This window comes from Ostrea edulis, chromosome 4 (genome assembly GCF_947568905.1).
Source record: "Ostrea edulis chromosome 4, xbOstEdul1.1, whole genome shotgun sequence".
In the NCBI taxonomy this organism is placed as follows: domain Eukaryota; kingdom Metazoa; phylum Mollusca; class Bivalvia; order Ostreida; family Ostreidae; genus Ostrea; species Ostrea edulis.
In genome coordinates this window covers 44,848,659-44,873,420 of record NC_079167.1, presented here as the reverse complement: position 1 = coordinate 44,873,420, position 24,762 = coordinate 44,848,659, and the positions used below count along the sequence as shown (strand labels likewise).

Here is a 24,762-nt window from a genome sequence, read left to right as displayed (position 1 = left end):
ATAGAATACAAATGGAAAATTATACAATTCAAATGAAAAATTATACAATACAAATGGAAAATATAGAATGCAAATGGAAAATTATACAATACAAATGGAAAATATAGAATACAAATGGAAAACTATACAATTCAAATGAAAAAGATCAAATATTGCAACGCTTGACATGACATACCGTTAAGACCCATGGTCCTCTTATTAATCCCCTACTGGTTTGTGAAACTAGAGGTTTCTTCACTGCCTATCCGCTACCCCGTCTGTCAGTCTGTCCCAGGTTTTCTGGAGTTTTATTTTTCGTTATGCTTGCGAGGATTCATTTGAAACTGCAGTGTAGTTTCAGAGTGGCAAACTACAGATCAAATTCAAATTTCGTACCGTTTGATCGACAGGTGTCAAAGAAATCAATTTTAATATCATTTCAATATTGTATTGTTTATTGGCTTTAAGCCTTACGGCTCATCAACACAATACATATTCGATTACAGAGTATAAACAAAAAAAAATGTATACAATATGAAAAGTGGAAAGTGAAAGTGAAAACTGGCGGCCGCCACTTATTATCTGGCGACCTCCACTTATTAATTTATACATGGCGGAAGATTTAGAATAGTACGGAAACACGTAGCATCGTTTTTCAAAGTGTAGGGACAGTCGGGTGAGAAATTGTTTCTACAATCTAAAAATGTCTCTTTTGCCCAAACTTCGTACTCCTAAATTAGAGTGTGGGGGCTCCTTTCGTCCTTCAATTTATCAGTTCAGTCATTATTACATTTTTACCATTCATTACTACCACCAAAAGAGTGGGGTGGGGACCAAGCCGCCAAATAATCTTATTTCACTTGTGAAAATAATCTAGTTTGCATATGAAAATAACAGAAAATGAACGTTGTCCAAAAAGTGGAGGGTCAGCGCCCTGGTTCTACGTGTCCGATACGTTGGTATGTTAAGTACACATGAAGATTTGCTCGTGCGCGAAACTGTCGATATTTGATATCGTCAATATTTATATAACTTTGTAAGTTATATAAATCGAAAAACAATAATTTAATGTTCTTAATTATAAATCACATATATATTTTACTAAGCATTGGAGAGGGATTACACCCCTTTCATTTTGAGAGAGAGAGAGGAGTTGAAAATTAAGTGGCGGTCGCCAGTTAATTTATCTGGCGGCCGCCAGATGATAAATGGCGGCCACTAGTTAAATGAATATTAATTTTATACCATGGCACCTATCGGCTTCCGTAAATATCACATACATATTACTAAGTATTGGAGAGGAGAGGGAGATTAAAGGGATTGCACCCCTTTGGTTTTGAGAGAGAGAGAGAGAGAGAGAAATAGAAATTGAATAAGTGGCAACCGCCATATAAATCATTTAAATTGAGTGGCGGTTGCCATATAAATTAAGTGCCGGTTAATTTAGCTGGCGGTAGCCAGATAAGTGGCGGCTGCCACATAAATTAAGTGGCGGCCGCCAGTTAAAATGAATATTAATTCTATACCCTGACACCTATCGGCTTTCGTACAAAAGGAACATATCAATGAAATATACATGTACATCAAATCGCTTAATTAATCACGCGATTATTTTTTCTGTAGTCGGTGAGCGAAGTCTGATCAGTCGGATGGGCTCAATTTACTGTATTCATGTAATGTGACTGAAATCGTGGGTATTCGAAATCTGCTTTCGAACAGTTGATGGCATTTTGTATTATGATTAATATGAACAGGGTTCAGAAGTCCTTTATAAGTAATTAAAATGCAGATATGGATGTTACATGTACATGTATACCAATCTCTACCCAGAGTTATCGTTCCCGCTACGCTCCACTAATACCTCTGTCAACGTCTAAAAAGTTATATCAAAATGTACAAAAACCAACTTAGCATATCGAACTGTAATGATAATATCTGAGCAAATCAAACATTTCTCTGAATTTTTTAAAATCAAAAGATGGTAAATATGAGACACCTGGGCGAATTAGAAGGTTTATATAAATATTCATTCATTCAATAATACTAGTATAATCATGGAATTCGTTGTTCTTGTGTACCTACTTTAAGATTTAAAGCATAAAACTTAAAACTTATAAAATTATTATCCATGATGCTATAGGTATAGGTAAGTTTTGCCAAGAATCTTGACATTTACTGATTTAGACGTTGACAGAGGTGTTGTATCGCAGCGTAATACGCCCTCTGGTGAGAGATTGCATGTATACCTGTGTGCTGTTTTATGTAATATAGGCTTGCACGATTATTTCCCTCGCGTATTTTTTTTTATTTTTTTTATTTTTTTGTTGTTGCAAAAACGGTGACCCAGATTTGATGCTGTCTGAACTGCATCGAAACTAGGCACGATGACGGAGTTCCGAATTTTCTTGGTTGTTTTTATAATTATAGTTATCAACTCCAAATTTAGTATGTGACATTAGCATATATACTACATGCTTATAAACTGAATTAAAAATTATAGAGTTTTGAAGATTTTTCCATCTCGGATAAACCCTACTAATGTCAAATGTTAAGTGATTGCTGCCGTGTGAGGTATTTACCTTGTATCTACATAACTTTCATTTACACCAAGTCTGAAAGTGACGATGAGTTATATCTGCGAAGTATATACATCTGTATCACATCACACACACGAGGAAAAACGTCAAAATAAGGAACATCCCACCCGACTTGTCAACCCCTGCATTGGTAATCACAAACTGCACAGATTCCACTCTATGAGAGCGTTGCAGATTGGCCCCCGATAACGTCTCTTCTTTCCTTGGATCAGTGTGTTCATTGCGATAGTACTCTAAAGCAAGGCTCCGACATTCTGAGCTTTCGGACATATTTCGTACATGTGTCAATAATGTTTTTCGTAATGTCTCATTCTTCGGTATTGGAGGGGGTGGGAGAATCAGATCTTTTCCAATATGTTTGTCCAGCATATCTGTTGATTTATTGTGATTCTCCTCTTTGAAATTGATTCGTCGTCCAATTAAACCATATTCAGTTTTATTCACTTTCGGCGCAGGAGCATCAGTGTCCTCTCCGCTACTATCTACTTTCTCTCCAAAAATTTCGATCACCAAAGTATGTGTGTTTTCTGGAAGACGATTGCTCTTCTCATTAGCTTATGATTAAACATTCTCACTATATGCACGACACGTACAATATATTTTTTCACAGGAGCAGAGTGTAAATCAAAATATCTCTCATAAAGAAATGATTTCATAGTATATGGTTTTCAACTGAATTGTGTTTCATTCTCAATTTTAACATTCAAAAATAAGTCTGATACATGACATGCACATATGCATTCTACCTAATAACATTCAAAGCATGAATTTGCAGAAAAATCTCTCCAATCACATACCATATGTACATGTACAAACAAACTGCCAACGACGTTTTAAATACATAAGATTTGTTTCTGGGAGTTGGAGACGATTTCCCAGATATCAAGCACGTAGGACGTAATTTCAGGTGGGAGTGGAACGGGTCAAAACATACCATTGAACACAGATGTAGGTGTACGAATGGCGTTATTCGGAAAATGACCCGAAAATCATTACAACAGAGTTCATGTGTCTCCTGTCTGTCCCTCATTATGTCTTGTATTAGCTCTTATATTAATCTGCGCCATCTTTCCGATATCCATTTTTCCGAATTAATAATCCGTTTACCTACTTTCCCCCTAGTTTTAGTATGTGAAGTTAAGAATAAATCCTACAGGACTGGGTACAAACATCATTGATAAAACCGCAAAATCTGGGTGAATGATTCACCCATGCTGTTTTTCATATCTGTTTATCTACATTTCCAATGATTTTGCTTCCGATATCTTTGCCAATTGAAATGATAGCGATTTCCTCATGAATGTGAACAATGTGCGTATGAATCTTGATAAATATAGTACGACTATTCTAACGGCTAGGAATTCCAACAGAAATGAAAGTACTTATCGAAGTACGCCGGCGTAAAGCGTCCCCTAGAATACTTATCGAAGTACGCCGGCGTAAAGCATCTCCCTGCATACTTATCGAAGTATGCGGCGTAAAGCGTCGCAGTTCAGGCCCTCATGTTTTTTCAAAAAGGAAATTTATTTCTTAAATGGATATGATTACATTGACACAGAATTGATACAAATACACTGTACTTATTATATTCTAATTTGATTGATTGTTTAACGTCTCACTCGATAATTTTTCACTCATATGGAGACCGGTGAAGGGCTTCAAATTTAGGCATATGCTCGGCGCCTACGTGAGGGTTCTTTAGCGTGCCACACCTTCTGTGACACGGGTCATCCGTTTTTAAGGTCATCTCCGAGGACCCGTGACATTCACACCTGATGCCGAGCGTTTGACTATGAAACTGCCACTACCTGTTTTTAACGACTTAGGTGTGTGGCGGCCGGGATTCGAACCCCGGGCCTTCCGCATGCGGGATGAACGCTCTAACCTCTCGGCCACCGCGGCGGTATATTCAAATTTGAAGAATATTGATTTATTGCAAACAATTCTATCAGTGTGTGTGTGTGTGTGTGTGTGTGCGTGTGCGTGCGTGTGTGCGTGCGTGCGTGTGTGTATGGTCTACAATCTAGATATCATGCAGGATGTGCTTGCAATCTGTCTCTTTTTTGACTAACACAATATATTTACGATACAATGTAGATTTTGCATTCCGTTTGTGCAAATATCATCGTGCTCTTTAGTAAGATCGGTTATTCTACCATACATCTATCATATATACATTGTACATTCAAACCGGTAAGTTTTTTTTATGTCGCTTTGAAATATGAATGTTCGACAAGTGAAGATTTCTTCCTCTCAAATGAACTCTAACGTGTGCAAAATTAATTAGCTATTTTAATGGTAAACGCTTCATTCAACACAACATTTCTATTTTGATTAGAATGATTAAGAATCCATGCACCAAGTGAAGTGAAAATACCAACTATGGAGTTACACATGAAAGCATGATACAAAACGGAGAATCATCACTGAAAGGTGTTCACACATATTCAAATTTTTCTTCTCCTTCCTCTCATATGTGCTCTATAGATTCGGGGACATACATATAGAATCATATTTGGCTACAAATATTTTATTGTATTTTAGAAATGGATATAAATTTTTGAATTATTAAATGATACGATTAGTAAAAGTAATCTTGTTAAAAATTATTACATAATTACGAAGTATACAGACATTATTTTAAACAGTGCTCAAGATATACGAGTTTATAAATGTATCAAAAGATTATTTTTTTAAAAAAAACATCAATAAAACATAAATGAAAATGTCAATAAATCTCCATAGTTGGCGGTGTTGTGAAGAATTCTCACTCCAAAAATACAACCGTGGCGTGCGGCAAGGTAATGTGATAAGCCTTTTTGGATTATTTTTTTGGTATGTCACCTCGGTTTACATTATCTCCACTTATTTCAATGTCCTCATCTGAAATAATATATGATTTTGTAAAACGTATATTTGAAAGTGCATGCATTCACTTGTAGACATATCAAAAATTTCAAATTAGAGTGATTTGGAATGCTTTGGTATGAAAGGTGAAGATAACGAACAGTGATCAATCTCATAACTCCTATAAGCAATACAAAATAGATAGTTGGGCAAACACGGACCCCTGGATATACCAGAGGTGGGATCAGGTGCCTAGGAGTAAGCATTCCCTGCCGACCGACACACCCGCCGTGAGCCCTATATCTTGATAAGGTAAACAAAGTTATCTATAGTCAAAATCAGTATGCCAAGAACGGCCTAACAATCGGCATGAAACACGTTAGACAGCATTTGACCCAAAGATATGTTGTATTGGCATACTAGATTGTTATAACGACCTTTGCGAAATGCTGACTTTAAACGAGACTGTTGAAACCCCTGCACCATCATATGATCACATAATACCAAGGAACAATTTTTTTTGTCTGTTTGTTAAACATTATCACCTAGTATAATGTTACATGTAAAGTATTGATACACTAGTATACATACAATACATATGTATGTGTTGACTAACGATATTTCATTATGTGTTGTAGTGGATTAGATTGCATAATCATACCTATGTGATACATATGTTCTTGTATTTTTGTTTTCGACTCGACTCATTCTGACACCCCCCCCCCCCCAACCACCACTAGCTATTCTGTTATATAACTTCGTCATTTTCAAAATAAATGACATTTTTTCAATTCACATCACTGTCCTGTTTTCACTGCCTTTATCAAGTAACAAGCAAAGGCTACTTGGCAAGCCATATTAACTAATGAACATAAAAAGAATTAACTTTAAATTATAAGATGGCCCTATGGACAAATTTAGAAGGTGAAACAGTAAAACATTTCCTCTCATCACATGCGAGTTCTGTATCAAAAGTTATACCTGGACAGTTTGCCTCGTCACTTAAATCTGCACAATCAGGAGCCCCGTTACATTTTGCATCTGATCTCACGCACTGGCCGTTGTTACAGGCAAACAAGCCTTCTGGGCAAGTTGGTCGAGTTTTCCCTAAACCCATAATTCAAATATCAATTATGATTTCCCTTTCTATAGGAAGCAATGATGAAACCGTTCAATGATTTAATTATCTAAAGATTAATTACAAGCGATAGACGACCAGAGTGTTAAAAAGTACAACAACTTTTTGTAATAATAATTATTGATATTTATCCAGAGTATTCTAGAACTAGATGTGACTTACCACAAAGATCTGGTGATTCATCCGATTGGTCATCACAGTCTCCCAGTCCATCACAAACGAAGTCTTGAGGTATACATCTTGGATTAGTGCCACCACATTGATGCTGGTTAGATTCACACTCTGAATGTAAAAATGTAGCGTACATGTACATGAAATTTCTTAGTTAACTACTGTAAACGTGGAAATTTACACGTGGGGGTTATTTACACTAAATATACGATTACAAAATCTTTGTGTAAATTACGACCACACGTACTAATCGCATAGTTATTAACTTACGACTACATTGTTTATACATTATTCCTTAAGTAATTTCTATGTTATTTTACTGTTGCTATATCTACATCAACGTTGTATATGATATTTCTATGACTTTGAAAAATACTTGTAACAAATATTTGATATATGTCATCATAAAGGTATCAGGACAACTCGCCCTCACGACAACTCGCCCCACATCGGGACAACTCGCCCCCACATCGGGACAACTCGCCCCTAAGACAACTTGCCCTCAAGACAACTCGCCCCCTCTTCGGGACAACTCGCCCCCTCTCTTGAGATAAATCGCTCCTTCATATCATACATGTTTACAATTATTATTTTTGGTCTAAATCCAAGAGGTGTATTAGCAAAAATTTATGAATTTCTTATAGATAGTATATACATCACAGACAATAAGACGTGTTCGCATAAATTTTCTCAGTATTGGAGACATTTAATAAATTACCTCAAGATCAGTAAATATAATTTTCCTTGCCAATTGATTTATGAAAAATATAAATTTTCTGAAATGCAATAATTAAATATGTGTATAATTCTATTAGAATATTTTGAAATAAAAAGAAGTATCTTTATAGTGTAAATAACTCATACACACACAAAATAAAAATAAAATGTGATAATATATTTATACATAATATTGGGGGACGAGTTGTCTCAAGAGAAGGGGGCGACTTGTCCTGAGAGAGGGCGAGTTGTCCTAAGAGGGGGCGAGTTGTCTTGAGGGCGAGTTGTCTTGGGGGCGAGTTGTCCAGCATTCATTATAAATATAGTGATATTATGTATTTCTATATAAATTATATATATGCCTTACATAAAATAATAATCATAATGAAATACATTCAATCCAATGGGCCCTTGGCACCATTGGTGAGAATTATGCGGGAGTATTCGAGGATATTTTATCCCAACTAATAATATGTATACTTTCTAATAAATGATGAAATTATTAAAAAAAAAAAAAAAAAATATAAAAAAAAACACGAAAAAAAAACTAGTGCTCAGGTGACGGATAAGGCCTGTAGGCCTCTTGTCTTACACGTGTGCGGTTGCAGAGAAGAAGATGTTTGAAAATTGGTCAATTTCCGGCAGTTTTAGTCCCGCCCCTCAGGCCCTAGGGGTGCCGGAGTCCTTGAATTTACAATTTATGCCCCCAACCCCTTAAATGTCCAATTGATGCGTCATACAAAATTTGAAAAGAATTGGAATGTTAGTTATCAAGAAGTTAAAAATGTTTTATTGTTCATACATTTAATAATTGACCATTTTGCTCCACCCTGACATCAAAACCCATACACCTGGGATCATTAAATTTACAATTTTGGTAAAGGACTACTTGCTCTTTCTAAACATCCATGTAGATTTTATTTAGCATGAACAGCACTAAAGAAGATGTTACTTAAACGTTATGTACCAAGTTTGGCCCCGTCCTGGGGTCAGAACCTCTACCCCGGGAATCATAAAATTTACAATTTTGGTAGAAGCCTTCCTGCTCTACATCACTATGCAATTAGTTTTTCTTACACATGTGCGGTTGTAGAGAAGATTTCTGACAACCAATTGCAATGACGTCAATCATGTATGACTTACGGAACTGTGTCGTGGTGATCAGGGGAGTTGTTGATGGAGCACAGCATATAGCTACTGTTTTCTCTAGTTCCTGAAAGATGATAAATGAAACATGTTTGAATGCAACCCGACCTTGGACATTTAAATTATTTAACGCGGGAAATACAACGCGGTTGATGTAAACAGTGCATTGTGAACAAAAAAGTACGAAGGTGTGGGAAAGCTTGTCTGGAATTCGAAAACGTTTGTGATATTTTCCAAACATTTTATTTATTACTAGCGGCTTTGCGCCCTGGGGTGATAGCATATACATTAGTATTTGCAGAGAGAACCCATGGTCTAAATTTATACATTTAATCAAATTAATGCGAAAGTCCGCATTGTAGCTTTGTTACGACAATTACCAATGTCAACAAATTTACAAAATTGTACTTGATATCAACAATAAAACTCTCATAAGTATATAGATCTATATAACAAGCGTAAGTCTCCATGCACGCATATAAATATCACCCCTCCCCGTTAATTTCAACCTTACAAAACGTATCTAATATTTGCAATATTCACAAACAACTAATGCAATTATAATATACAAGGTTCTTAAGGTAACTCCATACTCGCAGTTTTATCTGATACAAGTTTAAAATGTGTATTTGTTTCCATTCATTAAAGTTAAAACTAACAAATTATCAAATAAAATACATACGTCATCACACTTTTTAAGATGTGAGACGTACATAAACAGAATCCTATATCACCGTCAGAAAATTGCAATTTTCCTTAAACAGTGTTATCAAAATTCCATACAAACTGATTACGACGATATAATAGCATTCATAACAATTTCATGAAACTGTATCTCCACAAAAATATACAAAATGTCTGTAAAAAATACAGAAAATCATCACATAATAGACTTGATAAAGAAATCAATAGAAACTGAGTTATTGCCCTTGGATTCAATATTTTGATACGTATCATTGATTATTCATCTATAACTTAGACTTTTGAAATATTTTATTTTTAACAAGATTTTTTACAATAACTATAGGAAAAGACTCCAACAAAATTTATGTTCGTATCATACATAAATCTAAATAAATCATTGATTTTGCAAAATCTGATGACATCACAGGAGGGTGGAGTTACTTTAATTTCATAACATGTATAGTGTTGATGCACATAAATTAATTCAAAATGCAGCTATGCTTGATGTATAATATCAGTAATGTAGCCGTAGCGCATGATGCAAAAGTTTTCCGTCTTTTTTTTTTTTTCGTGGTATACCTCCATCCAACGAAAAAATAATAAATTCATTCCTTATCATTTAATATTTTAAAACATTGAGTTAATATGATAAGACATTATTTGATTTGAGTTGAATTAACGAGTTATTCTTGAACTACATTCTATGTCATTTCGAGATGGGCGTAGTAATTTGTGAATGCACAACTTAAAAACAAACTAAATCCGTTAGGCCTAATGACGACCTCCACGAACTGTTGTTTGCTGTTGAGCAAACGGGTTTCTTGTGGACTGAAGAATGCAGTTTTAAAAGGATGAGTTAGAAATAAGTCCTGTTGAGAGAAAATTGCTGGAATTTTGTTGAGTGGAACTGGAATTAAGTGCAAAGTTCGATGTCGGTACTAACGGAAAGCGTGGCTTGGGACACGTGCATAATCATGACGTGGATGCCAGGTAGGGTTCTCTTGAGGGTTGTCACGGCTTCCAGGTGGACAAGTGAGTGTTACATAGGGTTTTTCGAGTTTTATCAGATTAGCGTCACAGCTGTTGTAACGTCGTACGGAATCCTCGTTTCGGTGCCCACTCATAAACATATTATGCCAGAGTTCGAAATCATACTCGTTAAGGGCTACGATATTGCAGTATCTCCGAGACAGTGTGCGGTGTACCTGGTATTTGGGTTTGTGACATGAAGGAAGTTGTCACAAGGTGCAAACTGGACTATTGTCATCCCGGTTGAATACATTTAACTCACAGCCCAGAATTGCAGAAGCAGACGTGTGTTGTTTGGGTTTGTTTTTTTTAGGGGGGGGGGGGGGTATCCTCAAATAGCCATGTTTATTTCATTTTGCATAATTAATTATTATTTATATTTGATTTTTGTTTGTTTGTTTAATGAATTTATATAGATCGATAGAACTGTTAAGTTTTTCTTTTCAGGATTCCCTAATCTATATATAAATACGAAGCATCCAGAGGAATCCCCAACATTCCAATAGAAAGTAGTTCCGGCCATTTATTTTTTTCCGTTGGATACGATATTCCAATAATTTTTCAACCAATGAAAAAGTGTGTAACATGTAAAATTAAATGATATCTTCAAGAAACATTACTACTAACATATGTTACAACATATATAAAAGTAAAAAGAATTTATTGGTCATTTACTTCTCATGGGGCGGAAAATATGTCTGCCGTGGTGAATGATTGGCTTCTGAAAGAGCTAAATTGCTCATTAGCAGCCGTGCTACTAGTTTACATGTATATGGAAGTGAATGGAGATCTAATGTGTATCACTCTCTCTTTTTGTATGAAAAGGTGAAAATAACGAACAGTGATTGAAATCTCATAACTTCAATAAGCAATACAAAATTTAGAGTTGGGCATACACGGACCTCTGGATATACCAGATCAAGTGTCTAAGAGAAGTAAGCATCCCCTGTCGAGCGGTCACACCCGCCGTTAGCCCTATATTTTGACCAGGTAAGGCCATGTCAATTTGTAATCTAGTTCGTCGGATTCGCCGCTCCTATTTGAAATAAATCCAAATTATAATATTATCAAAATATAATTTCCGCCCGCGTGTCCAAAAATATCCGTAAAATATTTTCGACTTTTTACAACAAACGCAAAAACGACCTTGATGTATGTGGCTGACAAATGACATAAGCGCGGGCTCTCGAGAAATTTCCTAACAGAGTAATACGGTGTTTTTAAGTTATTCATGATGTCTATCTTAATATGTACGATACTTCATAACACTGGATTGGAAGTTGATCCTTATACTGCAATCGAACTGGAATCCTATGGAACTTTTGAAGCGCTATTCGATGCCACTATTTAGAGAACATCGACAGCATACGATTGATTGATTATATATTGAAAATATTTCACTCACATGAAGACGTTACCATTGCCGGTGAAGGGCTGCAAAAATTAGGCCTATGTTCAGCGCTTGTGGCCATTGAGCAGGGAGGGATCTTGATCGTGCCACACCTGCAGTGACACGGGTCTCAGTTTTTGCGGTCTTATCCGAAGGGCCGCCCCATTTATTCGCCTCTTACGACAAGCAAGGGGGTACTGAGGACTATTTTAAACCGGTCCCACAGTGAAGACACTTTCACAAAAGGTTTGGTGATTATTGATTAAGTGTGTCCTATTAAAATTCAAGAAAATGCTAAAAGCGATGCAATGGAGATTTCAAAACTGGACATGTCCCTAGCAATATGCATCTCTGAATCGAAAGTTTGTAGAAATGAAACTTAGATAAAATTCTTCAAAAAGACATTATCAGTTATAGCTGCAGAACTGTAGCTCTCTGAAAAGATATTTTGTTCCGTCAAAATATTTTTTCAGAGAGCTACAGTTCTACAGCTATATCAGTTTATGTTGCAAAGTACATGTTTTAGGTATAAAGAAAATAAGTCTTTGAAACCTGAAATACTTCTTATTTATTGTAAACTATATCAACAAAGTTGAAAAATATTAAGTTCATGTGGTAAACATAGTTGATGAATTTAGATCTTTATTTTTAAGCGCTCGCTTTTTAAAATCACACTTAATTCAATTAAAAAATATTTATGTTTCTTGTATTCGTTCGCCTCATAATATTTATCTCCGAAATTAAAAATAATATTTGTAAAATAATTTCGCCCTCTCGCCTCACTTTTTTTGTTTGAAAATCCGAAGAACTAGTTTACAAATTGGTGTGGCCTAAACGGAGTTATCCGTAGTCAATATCAGTGTGTAAAGAATGGCTTAACAATTGGTATGAAACACTCAAGACAGCATTTGACCCAATGACAGGTTGTATTGTCAAACTAGATCGTTATAACGACCATAGAATTTGCAAAATGCTGACTTTAAACGAGACAGTTGAAACGTCTGTGACATCAACTTGTTTGTCAGTAGTCTGTCTCCATTTAAAAGCTGATCATACGCAGAACAAGCTCTTGCATATCGAATCGAGAGACATAAACACCATATGCGGGTGATAATGGAATATTGCTACTTAAATATGGGAAGTTGACGATGGAGAAGCTGAAGTCATTCCGTTTGTCCTAAAATTGAGTTGTTAGTTTGGCGTTGACATCTATGTTCAATAAAATATCTAACTACGAAGCAGATGTGGAAGACTCTGTGGTGTTCTTTTATTCGAGTTCTCTGGAATATATCAAATCGGCATATGTTGATTGATTGATTGATGATTTCCGCCACACTCAACAATTTTTCAGTTATCTGGTGGCGCCCAGTTTTTATTGGTGGAAGAGAGAACCCGGATAGAATGTACCTGGGATGAGACCACCGACCTTCCGAAAGTAAACTGGGAAACTCGGCATATGAATAAAAATGATTGATAAAACGTCGACGATATATCTAAATATCGAGTTGAAGGCCACAGCAAGAGCTTCCTTCTTCTCATGTAGAAGCTTTGGAATAAATTATGCCTCATAAGAATATAAAAACGGGTCAGCTAATAAAGAAGCACATTTTGTGCCCATTGGAATTCCAATAGACTGTTGGAAGACCTGATCACCAAAGACTACGAAAATGTTGTCAATGAGGAACTCCAGCATCTTTTTAATATCATGCCGATTGTTGGGCCGTTCTTAGCACACTGATTTTGACTACGGATAACTCCGTTTACCTGATCAAGATATAGGGATCACGGCGGGTGTGACCGGTCGACAGGGGATGCTTACTCCTCCTATGCACCTGATCCCACCTCTGGTATATCCAGGGTTCCGTATTTGCCCAACTCTATATTTTGTATTGCTTATAGGAGTTATGAGATTGGATAACTTCACTTTACAGAGTACTTGTGCGTAGAATCAGAGTGGTATATAATTTTTTGAATGACTGATCACTAGATTTGAATATTTCCTTTTTCCATTTTTGTTGAAGAAGCAACTGTCTATGATGTCAAAAAGTCTAGTATTTAATTTATCATAAGGAATGGTTGAGTAAAGTGTTGAAAAACCATACGTTTTGATGTTGTTGATTTAAGAAAAGGTTTATGATTTCAAATTTTTTTTAGAATACACATTTGATTTACACCACTTCTGGCATATGTTGTGGCACACTACATTTGACGTTTCTCCTTCACAGCTGTTAATATTTTCGCGAGGAGCAAAGATAGGAACATGGTAGAACATTACTGGATCCAGCAATGTATCTTTGTAAGGGTTTTGTGAAGTTTAGGAATCCTGTATAGGTAGGGCAACTCATATTCATTCGTTCCATTGACTGGTATATTAAATGTGTTTAAAACTGAAGTATGATTTTGAAGAATTTCATCTTTTGAAAGGGCAGTTGGAGTATAAGTAGGATAACCAAATGTGGAATTAATGCCAAGTTCGTTTAAAATACAGTTGTAATAGTGAGTCTTACAAACAGAAACAATGTTGTTACAAGTATTGACAGCTGGAACCAAAATATATTCCTCATGTAACCCATCTAATTCTTTTATCACTTCTGGTTTACTAAACACAGAAGGATATATGGTAGGCACTTTTGTTTTGATGTGTCTAATACGTGATTTTAATATTCCTCTTATACTTTTTATCCATTCTAACAAGGTATCAAGTTGTTTTTCATATTTAACCCATCGCCTGGCATACTCTTTGACAGAATTCATAATAGAGATGAATGTATGTTGCCAATTGAAAGACTGAGGTTCTCTGAATTTGGGAACTTTTGAAATAAGTGCTTTCAGGTCCTCATTTTCAACTACATCGATATCACGAGTAATGACATGTCCAGCTATACTATAGTTGAAAGAACAAGAACACGTAGGTGGATTATGTATAAGATGGTCTATATCTAGGCAATGTAAAGTTTGTTTGTAATTAAAAAGTTTGGATGCAATAGTAGAAGTATATTTGTAGGAAATAAAGGGTGTAGACTTGAACTTGAAATATGCTGGAATACTAGACTGAACCTTTTTATGACAAAGAATGTTGCTTATGTTAGTAAATTTAAGTTTAAGGAACTGGCGGCGTGATTCGGAAGGAATATCACCCATAACCCGTGGTGGTTTAAAGAGCTTGTGATGGGGAACAGCCATAATCATATAATTCAGTTATTCATTGATTGTGGTGTTGAAAAATGCAAGTAATGGACTAGCTTGGGCTTCTTCAAATAACGTATTCAAAACCCTCAGTGGGACATGGTAAAGTTTTGTGTGAATATGATGTGGACCTAATTGTCTGTTGACGTAAGGTAAAAGTAATTCAAGGGTGACACCGTGTATACTTGGTCTTTTATATGAACGATGTCCATGACGGCGTTTACGTCTTTGCGTATTTGGAAAAAGTCCCATCACATTTACGCTATTTTCGGAGGAGTGGAACGAGAGGGAAAAAATAACGTGTGAAATCACTTATGACAACCGGGATGAATTCAGCTTCTCCATCGTCAACTTCCCAAATCTATGTAGCAATATTCCATTATCACCTCCATATGGTGTTTATATCTCTCAACTGATTCGATACGCAAGAGCTTGCTCTGTGTATGGTCAGTTTTGAAATGGAGGCAGGCTACTGAGTTGATGGTGCAGGGGTTTCAACTGTTCCGTTTAAAGTCAACATTTCGCAAATTATATGGTCGTTATAACGATTTCGTTCGCCAATACAACCTACCATTGGGTCAAATGCTGTATGTTTGTATCATAAAACGTGTTGTCTTTATGTCTTACTGCATTAATTTGAGTATTGTGCATGAATGAAGACCAACGACGATTTAACTGAATACTCTATTCTTTTCAAATTTTTCAGAATATTACTATTTCATTACATACCTCTACACGATTCACCAGAAGTTTGTATTCAGCAACTGAAAAAATATATTTCTGCATTTGAAATACGAAATTTCATAAAACTCGTGTCTTTTAATTTGATATCATGTTCAATACATATTGCATTGTTTTTTAGAGAAAAACCACACAATATTTTCTGATAAAAACAAACGAATGACACGAGTATATATAATGTGGCTTTTCATTGCCTGCAGTGTGAAAGACCACTTTAGTTTCAAGTTTTTAAGTTTTTGTTTTCCTATTAGCAAATTTCATTTCTTTTAAGAGACACAAATCCCAAGGAAATTATTTAAAAATAATCTTTCGAAATATTTAAAATTTTGTTATGCATGTAGTTTGTTGGAATCCTACATTATTTTTATTTCTTTCGTAGGGAGTTTAATTTCCCATAGAATATCATTTCCTTTTGAAACCCTACAGGATTTTATAGTAATGTTATGTAACAGGCAGCTGAGATTGTCAATCTAAAAACTAATCTCCGAGACAGGTTTCGGTACTTATTGGATTTCAATAAAAATATGGGAAGCTTATATAAGAAATCTACATCTTTCAGGGGGAAAAGGATCCCATCGACTGTGATTTTATGTAAAATGAAGACCGAGTAGGGGTATTTATGGTATTTTCATACGAGAATGGTTTCCTTTGAACCTGGAATTCTATTTATTTCAAATGACATATACATGTACCTGAAATAGGAAATTGTGAAGCTTCTCCTTTTTCACCCTGAGGTCCGGGTAATCCTGGGTTCCCTGGGCGACCAGGCTCACCAGTAATTCCCGTCGTTCCTGTGGGACCCATTGGCCCAGGAGCTCCTGGCAGGCCTGCTTCCCCTCGTTCGCCCTTGGATCCAGGTCGCCCATCTCTACCGCGTTCTCCTGGGAGTCCTATAGATCCTTAAAAGCAAGAGGTCCATGAACCTTAATAGTTACCCGAGTACACGTATTACGAAATCCAAATTAGAAATGTTGATCAAAAGATTCAGAACCTCTTTATATGTGTAAAAGATTCTCGAAAATGGTTTCCTCTAGTTTTTGAATTTTTCAAAGTTTGAAGCTCGTTACCAGCTATAGGTGAAGGACCACAAATTTAGGAGCAGTCACGATCTATTTTTTACGTCTTAGGTTTGACACGGCCAAGGTCGGACCGGATGGCCGTGGATGAGAGAGAAAAAGGTATGTGTTTCAAAACAATGAAAACAGCACATCAAATTAAGGTCTGATAGAAAAATGATACTGCTAAATGTACTTGAAGATACATGTAATTCCAAAAGTATTTTACCTTGTGGACCTCTTTCTCCTGGAAAGCCTCTCTCCCCTGGGTTTCCTTTCACTCCAGGTATTCCAGATTGTCCCTGTAAACCCTCGGGGCCAGGAGGTCCAGGAGGACCCTGCGGACCTTCTTTACCAGGTAAACCATTCTTGTTTTCAAAATTCTGTGTATAGAAAAATGATGAATTTCACCAAGAAATAACTCATTTACATGTACTGATATATTTTTTTCAAATATAATAGTCAAAAACTTACATCAATTTTTTCAACTAGGAACGTATACTGGTCAACTGAAACAGAAATTCAGAAAGCACGGAAATCATAAAATTTAGCTGCGTGTAAATGTACATTTGGCATTGTTATAATATTTCATTATCACATTTTTGAAAATTTATTATCTCCATGAAGGATATCATGTTTAGGTCCTATATGTGGGAATGTTTATCTGTATGTGTTTATCAAGACAAAACTACATAAGCCCTACAGTGTGAATTTTCTTCCAATTTTCGCAAAGGATAGGTTTGACTTACAAAAGCACGTTAACCATGTTAAAGTTTGGTGTAGTTCTGTGCTATCGGAACACCCTTTTTTATTTTGATTGAAATGGATGTACTATAGTATTAGGGACTTTCATATAATAATTGACAAAAGTCTATCTTACACCAGATCAACCTACCTGTAATCCCGTCCTCTGCAGCATCACCCTTTTCACCCTTCAGTCCGGACACCCCTGGAGGGCCCCTGATCCCGTCCGAGCCTGGCAGTCCTGGGGGCCCACTAGGACCTATGGCGCCAGGGTTTCCTTTGCTTCCTTGTTTTCCAGGCTCTCCAGGTAATCCATCTTTTCCTCTTTCACCCGAAAATCCAGGTGGTCCTGGAATTCACACGCCATTTTAGAGGTTAGTTTCATTACCTAGGGAATGTAACCTGCAGGTCAGATACCACTGCGAAGTATAATTGCCCGTTCACATATTCCACTAGAAAGGGAAGCGATTATGAGATCACACGAATCTGCACATTGAAACACCTGGCAGGTGCGCTATAATCCTCCATTACATCGGCGAAAATGTTGAAATCAATTCATGCTGCATGCATTGAACCTCAAAGTACAGTGTATTCTTTTTAGATAAATGAGTTCTAATTAGGTTACAGAAAGCAATTTTTAAATTTATTTAAGCAGTGAATTATTATATTTTGAAAGATGTAGTCTCATAACTGTAACGGTGTGTGCATATAAATTAACTCGCGTTATGAAAATTTGCACACATCGTTGCAGTTATCAGACTACATCTTTCAAATAATAATAATTTATTGCTTATCTTTACGTTTGTAAAACCTAATTAATGTGTGCATTTCTTATCTATATTTTAAAATTCCTAAAACAAAATTTAATAATCCGATTCTTGAACTGATTTTCAATCAAATATCAAAAACATTAAATTATTAACAATGTTGTACAATCTGACTTTTAAACAGTTTATAAAGGACAAGGGACGTTATTGGCCAAAATTGGCCGCGTTTCAAAAACCGATCACATTTTGCAGGTAGAAAGGTGATAATTTTCTCGTTTCATTCACATATAACATGTACCATTTACTTGTTGCTGATATTGAGAATATAACGTTACAATATTGCATTGTTAACTCAGACGCTGTCTTCCGACGGTCGCTTTTTCGGAACGACGTCATCGACGTTATAGGATTTACAGTCCCCTGATTCTTCTAGAATATTTTTCTAAAAGTTACAATTTTAACTTTTTATATCAAAATACTCATTGATATCAAAGACTATTGAAAACTGGCATGCTATTGAAAATACATTATTCATTTACATGTAACTTAATCGTGGTCATAGACATTTTGCGGAAGAATCTTGTGTTAATTAGAGTGAGGAAAATAATGCGTGTTAATATATTTGTTAAACGTTGTTGAGTAGAATGCAATCATATTTTCGAAGGTGCTGTTCGATATCTTCCTATTCAAATGAAATATGGACAATAAATTGGCTCTTGAATTTTCTTTTTCCTTTTTTAAACGTTGATTGAGTCGGATAAAATTACTTGTTATGCTATGTACACCAAGGACTATATAACAGGTCTGCTTACATGTGTATGCAATATACATGTTACAGTACATGATACGAATAAAATATATCTGCCTGCTGTGGGTATTTACAAAACATACTGAATAAAGTGTGGTAAATGTACATGTACTAAACGATACAAATTTATGTTGCATGAATGGGATATCATTTTCTTGGGTACAGCAAAACACGTCAAGTAATATATACATTAACTTCAGATGGTATATTTCATATAGCAAATGTATTTAAAATCCCTCACAAAAATGCGTCATGTTTATATCTTTACATTCCCCTAAATGGTCAACAAAGAGTAGTTCCAACTCTCTCTCTCTCTCTCTCTCTCTCTCTCTCTCTCTCCCCATATAGTGTTCATCTTTGATAAATGGGCATGTCATTGTATGCACCGACATTCAGTCTAAATCTAGAACAGACTCTGAGAAGTTGTTTGAGTACATGTATAGACAATGTAGTATATTTAAATGCTTTTCCCAGGCACTTATTTTCATATGCGAATAAGGAAATATTGAGTGACCCCCCCCCACCCCCCACCCCCATTTTTGATAGTAGTATTGAATGAGAAAAAAATAGGCTTAAAATTATGAATTGAACCCATGTAGCAAAGAATATCCCCCCTCCCGGCGATTTAAGAATTCGAAGATCAGGCAGAAAGGTTTTTTTTCATTTCCTAGTTAACTACCAACTTATCTTTCGACTCCACCCCCAATAAATGATGCCACGTGTCTGTTTCCAAGAGACAGTATATGTAACTACAACAGACCTTTTTTAAAAACGAATTTAATAAACATCATGCATCATTTTTCAATGTGCGGGCCAGGCCTATCCAGAACACCTTGACGTGAGAGAGAGAGAGAGAGAGAGAGAGAGAGAAGCGTCTACATATGTACATAACCTTACGGTTATACTCCAGTTTTCCTAATCATGGAGGGGCATACATCAATACTATTAATATAAACTTTTAATAAAAATCACCACAACACATATATTATATATTTTATAAGATTGATAAAAGTTGAAGTGTCATTAGACTGGTCAAGTTGTTCCCATAGCAAGGAAATGGTCGACATCACCCCCCCCCCCTCCCCAAAAGTGGAGGGGCAACCCCTCTTCGATACTACGGTGTTTGAATATTTATATCTATACATGTATATATACACATGTGCATCCTACCCAATTACCTTTGTTATATAAGTGCACCTGTAAATGTGCATCTATTATATATATATATATATATATATATATATATATATATATATATGACCCCGTGGGGATCCAGGTTTGAGTAGGTCCTCAGTACTCCTTGCTTGTCGTAAGAGGCGACTAAATGGGGTGGTCTTCGGATGAGACCGCAAAAAACTGAGGTCCCGTGTCACAGCAGGTGTGGCACGATAAAGATCCCTCCCTGCTCAATGGCCATAAGCGCCGAGCATAGGCCTAAATTGTGCAGCCCTTCACCGGCAGTGGTGAGGTTTCCATGAGTGAAATATTCTCAAGAGGGGCGTTAAGCAATATTCAATCAATCAATATGCGATATAGAGAAAAAGCTGCCACAACAATGGTCGAAGTTTCAAATCGATCACAGGTTTTCGACGTTTTAAAGAAACCACATCTCGCTGGAAGATATAAATAATGATTTGCTGTTAATTTATTTTTAATTTAAACCGTTTTAAGAACCTTTGGAATCAATATCTAATTACTAATGTAGTAACATCTAATTTCAACATGCATCATATATATACATGCATGCATGTACGTTAAAATTGATGTAAGAAAACTGCTTTAAAGAAAAACCCGCACAAACACGTCAATATTATTAGCAACAAGTTTTATGCATTATATTTGATATATTTGTATCAAAGATAGTTTAAAAAGCGAAAAAAGTAACATACATCCCAACTATCTAGCTCTTGAGATGTAACGTATTTTTTGCCGAAAATGAACGAATTTTGGTCCGATTTTTGTAAAAAGAAAATAAATTCGAGTTATTACAGGTCTATGCGTGTCTTTGATTATATATTTTTTTTAAATTCAATTTATTCTTAAATAATCTTATTTTGAAAAGACATGTTCCCGTGACCTTTGAAAACGAAAGTAGAATAATTTCCATTCATCATGCGGTGGATTTTTGATCCGCCTCCGTGACTCGAAAGGCAGACATCTGCATTTATTAGGTGCAGATATTTATGGCAAACTAGGTAAAGCATTAATTGTTTGACAGGACATACATGTATTTATTAAATCGAAGAGTAAGTAAAAGTTTATGAGGTTAAATGATGGAACAGTTTGCTTCAGTTCTATAACATGCAAAATATTGACTTTGCGTAACGAAAACGGCCGATTTACGTATTCATTCTTTTTTTAAATTCATATTGTTTGCAGCCAACAACCGACACCATATTGATAATGAAAGAAGAATATTAATGGATAATTAAACATGCAAAATATAAATCTGGTTGTTGCATGCAAAAGTTTTTTTTTTTCTTTAGTTCTATAACATGCAAAATATTGACTTTGCGTATCAAAAACAGCCGATTTCGCATTCATTCTTTTTTAAAAATTCATATTGTTTGCAGCCAACAACCGACACCATATTGATAATGAAAGAAGAATATTAATGGATAATCAAACATGCAAAATATAAATCTGGTTGTTGCATGCAAAAGTATTATTATTTTTCAGTTCTATAACATGCAAAATATTGACTTTGCGTATCGAAAATAGCCGATTTCGCATTCATTCTTTTTTAAAATTCATATTGTTTGCAGCCAACAACCGACACCATATTGATAATGAAAGAAGAATATTAATGGATAATTAAACATGCAAAATATAAATCTGGTTGTTGCATGCAAAAGTATTTGTTTTTGCTAAAGTTTATTCATAATTTATTTCAAATCAACAGATTCCGCTAAACAGCTCAACTTTAGCGTATATTCATGACGTCATAATAAAATATTACGTCATTTTCATGCAAGTGGGATTAGAAGAACATCCTAGTTGTGTAAATAAAAAGAATAATTAAGCATAGTATGAAAGTTGAAAAAATGAAAAAAATCTCGGCGGTATATAGCCAATAACGTCCCTTGTCCTTTAGGTAATCGTAAACAGCAGATTGTAACAATCTCTATAAAGTAGTGAACCGGTGCAAGTCGGTCATGATGTCAATTCGATAAATTGAAAGCAGAGTTACTGAATGAAGAATTGTTGAAAAATCACGCATTTGGCTTAATGTCTTGTGTTCGGTTGGTATTATTAAGCACATTAAAGTTAGGATTAACTTCTCTAGGCATCGAATGGGGTGCATTTACGTTGTCTAAGACGGAAATGGTCAACAAAGCTTTGTTTTCTTTCTGCACATGCGGGGCGGAAATGCAGACGCCATGCTCGAAAGTGTCCACGCCAAACAGACTTCAGTGATTCGGTCTTTACAGTTATTAAAAGATATCATTAAAACTTTCTAATGCCCTTTAATATGTTTACAGTGTGACCGTTGAGACGAGCGAAGACCCATAACATCTTACAACACGACTTCAGGCAATTCATTTATCGCGGGAAATATAACGTGGTTGATGTAAACAGTGCATTGTGACGTTATCATTAGCTGCAAAATTTGAGAAAGCTTGTCTAGAACTTTTATAAAAACTTTTGTGGTACTTTCTAAACAATCTAATTATTTTAATTACGGGATTGTCAATGAAGTATACCGCAGTGACGGCGACATTTTTCCAGAAGCATTATGGGTAATACTCATCTTTAAGAGCAAATTACGTGACTCATATTATTCTAGGTCACCTAACCGTTTGTCAATGCAGTGTTCTACGAGTGGGAAGTCAAACGGCTTGCGTGACCTAGGCTAGACTCATATGTGTAATCATTGGAGCGAGCTCGTCGCGTCGCTTCGCTCGCTATTATAGGATTAAAAAGTAGATATAAATATTCAATAATAAATTCCATGGATGATTTATTTTTATCAAACTATGAAATCGTATATGTACATGTACATTCTGTGTCGCTTGTGGAGCAGGGCGAACATATGCATGTAACGATCGCATTGTCCTGCATCCGTTTGTCCGTTGATGGAGTCACACATTAAAACATACAGTCTAAACATACTTTAACATGAATAATTCCTTTTAAATTTCTCGTAGGAATATACAATGATCAAAGATGATCAACTTGTCCTTCCCACACAAATGACTAGATGCTGATATACAGCTTGGTTAAAGATATGTATATACATGTATCCACTTTTATTTTTGCAGGGTATGGAGTCAGTTGGTGATAGGGAGAAAGTAAACGAAGATCGTTTTGCGGATGATAATAATTTGTTTGATCACAAAGAGGAGATTGATAATTGATAATGGTGGAAATGATATCTGCGAGATTTGTGCTAAAGTTTACTAACATTCGAATTCCCTACATGTGGTGTACTACTTGGTGGGATTTTCCCCTTCATTTTGGCGTTAGTTCTTTCAAGGGTGTACAAGTATGCTTTCTAATAGATGGGGGCGATTTGAAACAGGACATTGATTCGATGGTATACATGTATATGTTGGTAGAGTTTGCAGCTTTTAAGTTTTAGTTTTGAGGACAGCTCACTTTTTCACCCTATTCATAGAAAGATTTGACTTTTTTCGCGCCATATTTTATTCTGAAATGTGAAAAGAAAACTGAAAAAATATATGACATAAAAAAAGATCATGAAAAAAATTCATGTTTAGAAGCCCAAAGGTCAAATTTTAAAGCCTGGTGATACAGTCAAAAACAAGGAGCATAGCCCTCGCGGGATGCCAACATGCCCTCATGCGACACATTGCAAATTGGTGCGATTTTGTGCAAATTACATGTGAAATGTGAGGGAAAGGGCGATATAATCATCACAAAATTATGTTATCGGGATGTAGATACTCTCTACCAAACAAATCAAATCGTGAAAGAGATGAAATGATCGACAAAGATGGGTTTAAATCATCAATTTCAACATTGTAGACCTACTCATAAAACGCGAACGAAGTGTTTGGGGGTAAGTACAGGTTTCTGAATATAACTACGACACTCTATGCAAAATGATTTTTGCAGAAATATAGTGTGTATTTGATGAGAAAATGGATTTCATATTCACTGTTATTATATACTTTCAATTTCATCTCTTCGATCTTTTTTCTTTAAAAGTTTGTGGGCATATATCATGCGATATATGCCAATTATTTTGTGTCTTTAATTTTTTTGTAAATCTGGTCAGTTGGTAGAAACTGGGACCACAAGTTACATTGTATATGTATGTATGTATATATATATATATATATATATATATATATATATATATATATATATATATATATATCTGCTTGTGTGTGTTGTTGTTGTTGTTGTTGTTACAAGGTGAAGGTCAGTTGATTCGAGTGTGTATTGAATTTGAAGACTAGCAGTGCTTATAGCTCCGATATATCCATTTTCTCGCAGTTTATCTGGGTCTCTGTCCAAGTGGTTTTTGAAAAGGTGACTGGGTGTTTTTTAAAGGTAAAGTTATTGCTCCAACAAATTGTTTTATCCACGTCTTTTTTCTCATACCTTTCTTCGAAAAATTGAAAAATACTCAGTCCTTTCTTCCGACACCCTTACATAGAACAAAACAACTTTATGCAATGTTATTTACAAGCCATTGACGTGATAATTGGTTTTTTGTCGATTAAATCTAATCTATTTATGAAATGGCTAATAGATGTTTATGCGTTGTGTCCTTTAAGGAATAAGTGTGTAGGT

At 35.5% G+C, this 24,762-nt stretch overlaps 1 protein-coding gene across 2 annotated transcripts in view; it reads right to left on the bottom strand.

The window, feature by feature from the left end:
• Positions 1–5,090: 5,090 nt before the first annotated feature.
• LOC125671014 (collagen alpha-1(IV) chain-like) overlaps positions 5,091–24,762 on the bottom strand; it is a 33,675-nt gene continuing 14,003 nt past the window's right edge. For both annotated transcript variants that reach the window (XM_048906495.2, XM_048906496.2), the window contains 9 exons: positions 17,576–17,773; positions 17,155–17,189; positions 16,910–17,063; positions 16,318–16,524; positions 15,614–15,648; positions 8,593–8,662; positions 6,724–6,843; positions 6,405–6,530; positions 5,091–5,459 (listed from right to left, as the gene is read on the bottom strand). In XM_048906495.2, coding sequence (XP_048762452.1) covers positions 5,401–5,459; positions 6,405–6,530; positions 6,724–6,843; positions 8,593–8,662; positions 15,614–15,648; positions 16,318–16,524; positions 16,910–17,063; positions 17,155–17,189; positions 17,576–17,773 — 1,004 coding nt within the window. In that variant the 3' untranslated portion in view covers positions 5,091–5,400. The remainder of the gene's footprint in view (positions 5,460–6,404; positions 6,531–6,723; positions 6,844–8,592; positions 8,663–15,613; positions 15,649–16,317; positions 16,525–16,909; positions 17,064–17,154; positions 17,190–17,575; positions 17,774–24,762) is intronic.